Here is an 11,556-nt window from a genome sequence, read left to right on the forward strand (position 1 = left end):
ACAATTTCTACCTTCAAGGAGCCCTTGTGTGGGTTAAGCACTGAGTCTCTGCTTACTGACAGCAAGGTCAATGATTCAAACACACTAACGAATACATGGGAGAAAGATGAGACTTAGCTCCCGGAAAGATTTGCACACTCAAAAACTCTAGGGAACCCAGCTAAGGTTACTCAAGGTATAAGTAGATTTGCGTTATCTTTCAGTAACCCAGAAATTAATTGGAACTTAATCCAACAGCATTTTAGGAGACAGTGGAACAATATACACTTGTCTGGGGATATTCATCAGCTACATGCTCAAATTTATGATCCTGCTTGGTCACCATATAGCAGGTGGTGGGCCGCCAACGTCGGGCGCATGGGGTCCCCAGCTGATCTCCTCCCTCCCTGCCTTCCTCGGATGGCGGCTGTTTATGCTGGACGTGTGGCCAGAGACGGGTAAGGATCACGTGGAACCTCGGCTACTTAAGACAGAGACATTGCCATGCTGCAATGAGTCTCAATGACTGGTAAGACTGAGGAATTCGCACTGACCACCTAAGACAGGCAGTGTCCCTTAAACAATCAATAAATAAGGAGGATTCAGATGCAGACAGTGCAGACCCGGTCAGGAGGCCAAGCCCCTGTGGGCCCAAGCATTGTTGACCGTCCAAACCATAAACTCTGAGGATCAGACTCTAGCCACCTAGTAGACATAGCAAACTGTCCCTCATCTGATTATTCAGTAATGCTTGTTAGTAATCTCATACATGAGCCCTGGATATCCACAGACAAATGTAAAAACCTTCCCTAAAAGCCGAGACTGTAAATTCCAAAAAGCCAAGTCCCCCCCCCATCCAAAAAAAAAAGCTAAAGAGGATAGAGAGAAACACTGTAAACTGATGATATATGGTGGGGATAACAATCAATGTAACGAAACAAGCTATATGAATGGTTGAATGTGAAGCTGATGATGTGCCCTGTAAACTTTCACTCAATGCAAAATAAAAACATTTAATTTAAAAAAGAATAAAAGGTCTAATTTGAAACTGTATGAAAATAAATTATTCATTGTAACCCAAAAAAAAAAAAAAAAAAACTCTAGGGAACAGTTTCACTGTGTCCTAGCCTTCCGAGAGGGTAGCTATGAGTTGGAATTAACTGGAAGGCACTTCACAGCTCAGGAAGAACCTGAGTTCTTACTGGGAAGGAAACAAAGGCTCAGAATGTTGAAGTAACTTGCCCAAGACAACACAGTAAGTAACAGAGCAGAGATCAAATCTCACTCTGATTCTATAATCTGGGTTCTTTCCACCATCCCCTGGCATACCCTTGAGTGTCTCTCACCTCCCCAGATACAGGATTCCTGTGGAGGGAGTTTTCCTTTCTCGATTCTCTGCTTACTGACACAGTCCACATTCCTTCCCGGTCACAGTTCTTTCAAACACCCAATCTTGTATCAGTTTTACCACCTCCCCCTCATCTGTCCCACCTGCCTCTGAGTTTGTAGTTCAGAAAGCATTTTCAACCACACTATTTTACCAGTTCATCCCAGACAATGCCATCAGGTGAGCAAGACAGATGAAACCCACCCAAATACACTGCCATATAGTCTGATTCATAGAGACCCTCTTAACACAAAGTAGAGCTGCTCCCTAGGGTCTCCTGAGGCTCTACATCTTTATAGAGTAGGCTGCTTCACCTTTCTCCCATGGAGAGACTAGTGGGTTCAAACCATTAACCTTTTGGATAGCAGCTCATTGTTTTAATCACAGTGACACCAGGGCTCTAAAATACAATATGAAATAAATCAAACCCACTGCCTTTCTGTTTGATTCCAACTCAAGAAGAGTGACACTCTAGGACACAGTAGAAATGCTCCAAAGTGTTTTCAGTGGCTGATTCTTCAGCAGCACCTCTTTCTTTTGAGGCACCTAAGGCTGGACAGGAACCACCAACCTTCTGGCTAGCAACTGACAACATTAACTGCACCACACCCAAGCCCTCCACAATCACCACCATGGACTCTGACTCAGAGGGCCTTCTAGGACAGAGCAGCACTAGGGTTTCTAAGGCTGCCAAATCGTAATGCAAGCAGTGGAGTGGTTAGTTTGAACCGTTCACCTTACAGTTAGCAGCCCAAGTCGAACCCACTATGCCACAAGGGCGCTTTCCTATGAGACCAAAACCAACCAAGCAAACCCATTGCGATCGCAGATTCCAACTCATAGCAAACCTGTATAGGGTTTCCAAGCTTATAAATCTTTATGAGAGCATACAACTTCATTTTCTCCCAGAGTGGTGGGTGGGATCGAATCGCAGACCTTACAGTTAGTAGCCCACTGCAATATGCTACCAGGACTCACTGAACGCAGGTGTAAGCGCCCTCATCTTAGTGGGCAGGCATCTCCCCAAGATCACAGAATATAAAAAGGAGGATTCGGGAGCAGAGAACTCCCAACTATCCCCCCCCCCCACGGCAAGGTCACAAGGTGATCTTCGGCCCGAACCCCCGCCCTCCCGACAGGCTCCTCTCCACGACCCTCGCCCCTGACCTCTTCCCCTCCCGGCCTTCTCCCCTCCTGAAAGGGCCCCTCGAGCGGTCGCTTTCTTCATCTCAGGCTTCTCGTGACCCCCGTTGGGCCTCTCACCCTATCCTGCCAGGCCCTTCCTCTAGTCAGTTCGCGGCCGAGGTTACCTTCTCCAAGGATGCTGGCCTCTGCACGGCCAGAGAACGGGCCAGTGACAGGACTGTGTTGAAGTAGAAGCCCCGCGAGGCGCCAGCGACGGAACCGGAGCTGGAGCCGCAGCCGCTGGCTCCCCGGACAGTGGCAGCCGCCATCAACACACGCTGCGGCGATGCTCACCAGCCCTCAGCACCCGGTCCGTGAGCACACACCTCGCTGCGCAGCCGCAGCCGCATCCGGCTGCCTTACCACGTGATCTCTGTTGCCAACAGGGTGGGGCGCGGGATCTGGATGGTTCCACCACAGCGCGGGGGGAGAAAGCAGCTAGGGTCCCCTCAACCACAGAGCGTGATGGTTGGCTCCAAGGGTGTGAGACTCCGGAAGGAGGGAGGCGGGCCCGCGAGCGACCGACGGAAGAAGGAAGGCACGGCTGTCGCGGATCGGTTGACGGCAGCCTGGTGACTGTCTACGACCTCCCTGCTGCAGGCAGCACAACCGGAGACGTTCACGAGGGCCTCTGTGGGCCCGCGAAGGCCATCCCTTGCCTCGGCCACGCACCTTCTGCCCAGACTGAGACTCTTGCTGTCATCATGTCGGCCTACTCCAAGAGCTACAACCCATTCGACGACGACGCGGAGTATGACTGCGACAGAGACGCCCGCGACCTCCCCGAAGGGTCCGACGCGCCCTCAGACCCGCAGCTTAGCCTGAGACAGGAGGTCCTGCGCAGGGCCGAAGCCACGGCCGCCAGCACCAGCCGGTCCCTGTCCCTCATGTACGAGTCCGAAAGGGTCGGGGTCGCTTCTTCCGAGGTGAGTCTGAGACATAACAGGGCGAGACTGAAGGACTGGGGTTACCCAACAGGGTCTAGAAATGAGTTAAGATTTTGGAAATTTTCGAATTGCCTAACTTAGATTCTTGTACATGTAATCATTTAACTTTGTAAGTAGTTGTGCGTATGGTGGTGGTGGGGAGGGTACTTTGAAAGATCCCGGAGCCTTTCGCAGCCGTTAATCTGCTTACTTGATCCTTTTTTTTTTTTCTATTACCAAGTATGTAATGCCCAGGTAAATGAAAATTTGAAACAGCAGAGGCTGGTTTAGGAAAATGGAGATTTTGTTTCTTTTTATATACTTTAAATTTCCTTGGGCAGACTCCTGCCCTTCTTTCTAGAGAGACGCAGGCCGAGTGATACATGTAGCAGGCTTCAGGCATTAATTAGGACCTGGAGGCCCTGAGTTGTTCCTCTTACCCTACTTCTTTACATCATCAGTTGTTGTTGTGGTTGTGTGCCCTCAAGTCAGTTACGACTCATAGTGACCCAGTATCGGGGTTTCCAAAGCTGTAAATCTTTACTTTTTTAAACCTCACTTTTATCCCATGGAGCAGCTAGTGGATTGAACAGCCCAACTATGCTGCCAGGGCTCCTCACATTCCCAGTTGTTGTTATGTGCCGTGGAGTCAGTTCCAACTCATAGCGACCCTGTACATGGGTTCCGAGGCTGTAAATCTTTAAGGAAGCAGAAAGCCTCATCTTTCTGACGCAGAACTTTACCAGTAGGAGTGTTGAAATCCTGTCTGCCTGGAGAGCTGTTGGATAAGACAGCCCGAGTTAGTTTTAAGGTGCCATGGTGGTGCTGCAGGTGAAGCACTTGGTTGCTAACTGAAAAGTCAGTGGTTCAAACCCACCAGCCCCTCCACAGGAAAAGATGAGGCTGCCTGCTTCCATAATGATGGACAGTCTCAGAAACCATATATAGATTTGTAATGAGTCACAATCAATTCTGTAGCAGTGAATTTGGTTTGGGTTTGGAGTTAGGTAGGTTAACCTTTACTTCCCAAGCCAAAGCATACAACGTGTCCTCAAGAGACAATGTGTGAGAAGAGATGGTCTCTTTTTCCATTTCACTTTTGCCAGTTCTTCTTTCCTATTCATAGAAGGTTCCAGAAAGTGTCACCTACATGGGGACTTTTCTTCTTTCTTATACAACACATTCTCCTCGGCCTACAGTTATATTTGGGCAAAGTAAAACATTTTTAAAAGAATTTTAGTAGATTAAAGAGCCATGATAGTGAAGTGGGTTACGAGTTGAACTGCTAACCACAGGTCAGCAGTTCGAATCTACCAGCCACTCCGCAGAGAAAAGAGACTTTCTGTGCCTATGAAAATTTACAGGGTCACTATGAATCGGAACTGACTCCACAGCACGTAACTACCATCATCACCACCAAGAATAATTCACCTTAATGATTGAAATGAAAGTGTTTTCTTCCTTGACCTTTTCTTTTCTCTGACAAGATTCATTCTGACCTGGTCGCTTATGGTCTTAGACGGTGTTAACCTTTCAAAGGTGTATTATGTAACCTTGCAAATAGCCATCAGCTCTGTCATTTCTCCATTGCTCTTTCTTGGATTCTTTCTCTTCCCTACTTTGTTTTACCATTTTATTGGCTCTCCTTCCTGCCTTTATACTCATTGAGAAGGTCTAACTTACAATAATCACATCTCATACCTATTGGATTTTTAGGTTTAAATGGAAAGCCTTCACTTCAATTTGGGAGGAGACCCTGAGGCCTTAGGTGATCAAAACCCACTGCCATCAATGCCAATTCATAGCGACCCTATATTGTTGTTGTTGTTAAGTGCTGTCGAGTCGTTTCTGACCTATAGTCACCCTGTGTTTCCGAGGAGCAGCTGGTGAGCTTGAACCGCCAACCTTGCAGTTCAAATGGCTTTTCAGTCTGGCGTAGTAACACACAGCACCACACCAGGACTCCTAGCGACCCTATAGGACAGAGTAAAACTGCTCCCTAGGGTTTCTAAGTCTGTTAGTCTTTACAGAAGCAGTCTCATATTTCTCGTGAGGAACGGTGGCTGTCGTGTTCCAACTGCCAAACTTTCATTTAGCAGCCCACTGTGCCATCAAGTCTCCTAAGGCCACCTAACTAACTCATAGTGACCCTAGAGGACAGATTAGAACTGCACCATAGGATTTCCAAGGCTGTAAATCATTTTGGAAGCAAACAGCTTCCTTTTTCTCCCAAGAACTGACTGGTAGGTTTGAACCACCAACGTTTCAGTTCACCACCAGGTGCTTTAACCACTGCCCTACCAGGACTCCTTCATTGGAAGAAAAGCCTGGCAATATGCTTCTGAAAATCAGCCAATAAAAATCCTCTGGAACACAATTCTCTGCACCCATGGGGCCACCATGAGTTGGCATAGATTCAACAACAATAATTTTTATTTTTCTCCCCCCAAGACTTAATATTAGGCTCAGGACAAAGATGAGACTTTCTGCACCCACAAAGATTTACAGCCTCAGAAATCCTACCCAAGGTCACTATGAGTCGGAACCAACTTGACAGCACTTAACAATAACAACAGCATTAGACTGTGATGACCAGAATTCAGTCCAACTTGGTGGAAACAGGGAAGTGACTTGGTCAAGTCACCTCTACAGCTCCCTTTCTCCTATGGAGCCTAACAGGGTTGTGACCTCAAAAGGACAGAGGAGAACCAGCTAGGGCAGGGCCAGTCCCACCAGCCAGTTTTGTGAGCACAAGTGCAAAACTATGGGGAGACTTGGTGGTCACTTTGCTCAACCTCTCTTTTTCCAAGCATGGTGTCCTTTCCCTTTTTTTTTTTTTTTTTTTTAACTTGAATTCCAATCACATGGGTCAAAACCCAAAGCATACAAAAGGGTAAGACATGTCCTTCCCCGCCATCCACTGTGCACAAGGCAACCAGTTATCATTAGTTTCTTCTGTGTCCTTGTGGAAACTTGGCATAAAGACGTAACCATAATCTTTTTCTTTTTTTTTTCTTATAAGTGGAGCATTTCGTACTTGTTCATCAGCATGTTTCCTAATAGGATGGGAGGTCGTTCAAAAACAGTGTATAATGGGCTGTTTGGGGTTTTTTCCCCTGGTGGCTATGCAGTGGGTTGGAGTCCTTGTATGGCAATGTAGCATAAGGGACTGGACTGCAAGGTTGGCTTGAACTGCAAAGTTAGCAGTTCAAATTCACCAGTTGCTCCTCAGAAACCCCCCTACACAGGATCCCTGTGAGTTAGAACCAACTCAGCGGCACTTAATAAAAACAACATGCAATGGGTTAGATGTTGGGCTGCTAGCCAGAAGGTCGGTAGTTTGAACTCACCAGCTTGCTCCTTGGGAGAAAGATAAGGCAGCCTGCTTCCATAAAGACTGACAGCCTCAGAAACCCTAGGAGTGGTTCTACTTTGCCCTATAGGGTCACTGAGTTGAAATTGACTTTACAACAGTGAGATATAGCATATTTTAGGCTCCCAAGGTGGCACAAATGGTTTTTACTACCATAAAGATTGGCTATTCTAATGCACTGAACGGTGCCAAAAAAGAAAGACCTGACATTGTGCTTCCATAATGATTCAGCCAGAGGTAAGAATCAACTCAATGTTACAGGTTTGGTTTGGTGTACTAACTGAAAGTTCAAACCTACCCAGCAACACCAAGGAAAAAAGTCCTGGAGATCTACTTCCATAAGGTTACAGCCATTGAAAACCCCACAGAGTACATTGTATTCTGACCCACCATGGGGTTGCCATGACTCTGAAATGACTCTGTTGGCAACATGTATGTCATGTTCCATTGAATATTCATTGTGTTTATGAAACCAGTCTCCTAATCATGGACATGATGAGTGTTTGCACCCTTTTTGGTGAACCTGTTTGTGTCAAACTTGGATTTGGTGTTTATTCATCTTTTAACAATCCTGGCAAAAGTGTATGACATTCTAGAGAGTCTTCTTCCCTTCTGATAGCTGAGAGTGCTCCAGTAATGCTTCCAGGGCCAGTGGTCTCAATTCAGGGCAGTACAGTTGTGGCACTATGGGATGAAGCTCTGGACTGCAAGGTTGGTTTGAACCACAAGGTCAGCAGTTCAGACTCACCAGATGCTCCTTGGAAACCCTATACAGGGGTCACTGTGAGTCAAAACTGACTCAACAGCACTTAACAACAGTAACAACAATCATTGACAGTCACATTGGTTCAAACCCCAGCTGGCATTTCTTGCACATGATCTGATACAGTCCCCCTCACTGTCTTGCTCCTGTCACTTAACCACTGTCGATGCCATGCTGAGCATTTTGTTCAAAGAGGACACCCTGCCCTCCAGGAAAAGGCCTCCTAGAAGAGGAAGGGCAGGCTGGTTTAAAGTTTAGGAAGATGTGTGAACTCTTGAGCTCCTGGGCAGTGACCTAGGGCTAGAGCTAGGCTGGAACCTAGGACCAGCTGGTCTGAAGTACAGAGAGGCATGTCTGAACTCCCAAACTTGTAGCTAGTACCCACCTGACCTAACTTGGATGGCTAGTTGACGAGAATTCGAACCTAGGAAAATACAGATGTTTGATACTGAGAACAAGTGCAAATTGCTACAGTTTGACAAACTAGACTTTTGCCTATGAAAGCAGTGACTCAAAATCCAACCCGAATGGAAGGATTCTTCATATTAAGAGACAACCTTGTACCTTCAGTATACTGGGTTGATAGGGATGAGAATTTTAGATACTGGCTATAAAAAATGGGGAGACTACAAAGGCATGAAGTGACTGGCTTTATAAGCTTTCATGAGTATGCTTAGTAGCAGAGTGAGGAGAGAAAGAAACTAGCCCAAGAGCAGAGGCACTGTCCAGGGCTGTACCCAGGGTGCCCATGCAGGGGTGATCCCACGCCTTTATGCTCTGGGAAGCTGGTCCTTGAACCAAACCAAACCATCCCCCATTTCAAGGGGTCACACCCACCAGAACTGTCCCTCCAAGGTCACCTCTAGTGGTTCAGATGGGCCAGAATTCGTAACTAACCACTGTCCTAAAGCAAAATCTGATGAAGAGGGCAGGCAGCTGTGGGATCCAGTCATTTCTTCATCCATGTCTCTATGTCAGCTCTGGAGGTAGAGTAGCTACTTCCTCAACTTCCCACTCCCACCCCTGCACTTCTCAGCACCATATCCTTTTTTAATAGATGCTCTTGAGTGCTGAATGCCCTGCAGTAAGTGAAGGACACTGGGAAGGGGAGGGAAAAAAACACTGAGCAGAGATTTGGAAGTGAAGGAGAAATCAAGGTACAAAGAGTAAGTTGAGCCTGTGACCAGGAATCACATCCTTGTACATCTCTGTTGGGTTATCTCTGGTGGGTATTTGTCATTGGATCACAGCTTTACCGTTAGGTCTTTTCTGGATTTCTATTTATATTAATTTTTTGAATGATGATGATGTCATTAAGTGATGTCCAGTCGACTGCAACTCACAACAACCTTATGTATAGTTCAGTAAAACATTTCCTAGTCCTGTACCATCCTCTGGAATTGGATCAATGGCAGTGGGTTTGGTTTCGTGTGTGTGTTTTTTGGTGGCACCATCCTCACAATTTTGGTATGTTTGGCCCATTGTGTCAATCTGTGTCATCAGTAAAAATTTCCCTCATTTTGACTGACCCGCTACTTTCCCAAACACATTGTACTTTTCTAGTAATTTATCTTTCCTGCTAATGTGGCCAAAGTAAGTGAGTTGAAGTCTCACCATCTGCGCTTCTAAGAAGCACTCTGACTATATTTCATCCAGTATGGATTTGTTTGTTCATTGTTGGTTGCTGTCAATTCAGCCTCCCAATTCTCGGCAACCCCATGCACAGTAGACTATAACCCTATCTGGTCCTGTGACATCCCTATGATTGGTTGTGGATCAGACTATTTTGATCCATGAGGTTTTCATTGGCTGATTTTCCAAAGTAGATCAGTAGGCCTTTTTTCCTAGTCCATTTTAGGCTGGAAGCTTTGCTGAAATTTGTTCACAATCATAGCAACACAGAGACCTCCGTTGACAGATGGGTTGTGGCTAAATTTGGAATGATTCATGAGAACGTTTTTTCTTAAACTATTGATGATTACATTACACCATCAGAACTTGCCAGCTACCTTCTGGTAGATCAAGTACATTGTACTAATCACGTGACTGAACACACAGCCCTAATGTTCAGCAAGATCTGCCCTTTCCTCAACACTTCCACTGATGGCCTCTTTAATGCCCTCAGGTAGCCCTCACTTTTGCCTGCCAGGTAGCAAGCTGTGGGAAACTGAGGAGGCTGTGTGTATACCGACCATTCACCTCTGAAGTAATTGTTCTGAGAGTGAGAAATGATGGTAAATTCAGTGATTTACAAGAAGGGCTCACAGAACTCAGCAAAGTTGATATAATCACAATCATGGTGTATTACAGTGAAAAGATGAGAGCGCAATGGTTCCATTCGATAAACACTGAGCTACAAATCACAAGGTGTGCGGTTTGAGCCCACCAACTACTCCGCAGGAGAAACATGATGCATTCTGCTGTCATGAAGATGTTGTTGTTGGTAAGTGCTGTCGGGTCAATTCCAACCCATAGCTACCCTGTATAGAGTTTCCGAGAAGCAGCTGGTGAGTTTGAATCACTGACCTTACAGTTTAAATGGCTTTGCAGTCTGGCACGTTAATCCACAGTGCCACACCAGGACTCCCACGAAGATGTTAAGCCTTGGAAATTACAGTGTCACTATGAGTTGGAACCAACTTGACATCACTTAACAACAACAGTGGAAAGGATAGAGATTGAGATCAATAAAGGGAAAAGATGCACAGGACAGAGCCCAAGGTGAGCATCCAGTGGTTCTCTTGCAGTGGACTCATGCAGAGAGTACTCACATCTCCCAGTATCATAGAGAACAACACACATAAGGTACTGCCAGCCAGGGAATCTCCCTTGGAGTCTTGCCTTCAAAGGTTTTTCTCAGGGATGGGTCACATGAACATGGTTGACAATCCACAGGGCTGACCTGGCCCTGCAGAAGTCAAGCTGATACCACATGACCCAAGTACTCCCTGCAAAATCACTTTGTTGGCATGGACTCTCTGGCTCATGGCCCAAGACCTCAGGTAAACAAGAACATTCCAAGGGCTCAGAGGTCTCCTCCCAGGTGCTGGTCAAGGAGTAGTCCTCTCTTTGAAACATGTAGGGCATGGGTAATTAAGACTGGTGCATTCATCTTTTCCTATGGGTAATGCCCAACCACGGGTTGCAGCATTACACAGTGCAGAGCACCAGCATCTCACTCTCACCCTCCAGAGCTTTTTATGCAGCCTGGAATCTAGTCTGTGGTTCTGAACCCACTCCATGCTGCTGGCAGACTTGGCTAGACAGATTTGTTTCACTCTAGTATATAGTTGTTCTGCCAGCACCTGTGCATATGTGGACTCTTGGAAGGGGGTAAAAGAACCAAGATAGATTTCAAATCTTAGATTCAACACATAGACTCCAGATTGACCTCCATCAATTTATTCTTCAGTTGTCAACGCTACTGTCAAGTCTACCCTTGGCTCATGGTGACCTCATACACAATGAAATAGAATGCTGTCTGGTCCTGTACTGATGTGGTCCAGAGGGTTTGTGTTGGCTGGTTTTCAGAAGTAGATCAGTAGGCCTTTCTTCCTAGTTTTTCTTAATTTGGGACAGGGCTTCAAACCAATTCAGTCATGCCAACAAAACAAAACTAGTACATGGATTTTAAAAATTACAGTGATCCAGGATGCTAACTGTGATAAGAATTACGGTTTGAAGCTTTGGAATGAGAAACTAAAAAGAGGTGTACTAACCTTGTTGTGTGACATTGGATCATTGCCAGGATTGTAGATAATAACAGATTCAAAACAGCATAGTTGGGCCCTGTAGGCCCAAGCATTGCGGACCGTCCAAACCATAGGCTCTGAGGATCGGACTTTAGCCACCTAGCAGACATAGCAAACTGTCCCTCATCTGATTATTCAGTTATGCTTGAGCCCTGGATATCCAAAGATAAATGTAAAAACCTTCCCTAAAA

General features: G+C 46.1%; 1 protein-coding gene across 1 annotated transcript in view; it reads left to right on the forward strand.

Annotated features, from left to right (window-relative positions):
- The first annotated feature begins 3,255 nt into the window (after positions 1-3,255).
- SNAP29 (synaptosomal-associated protein, 29kDa) overlaps positions 3,256-11,556 on the forward strand; it is a 54,127-nt gene continuing 45,826 nt past the window's right edge. Inside the window, exon 1 of the mRNA XM_006875805.1 lies at positions 3,256-3,477. Coding sequence (XP_006875867.1) covers positions 3,256-3,477 — 222 coding nt within the window. The remainder of the gene's footprint in view (positions 3,478-11,556) is intronic.

The sequence above is a fragment of the Chrysochloris asiatica genome, unplaced genomic scaffold (assembly GCF_000296735.1).
Source record: "Chrysochloris asiatica unplaced genomic scaffold, ChrAsi1.0 scaffold00340, whole genome shotgun sequence".
NCBI classification, from domain to species: domain Eukaryota; kingdom Metazoa; phylum Chordata; class Mammalia; order Afrosoricida; family Chrysochloridae; genus Chrysochloris; species Chrysochloris asiatica.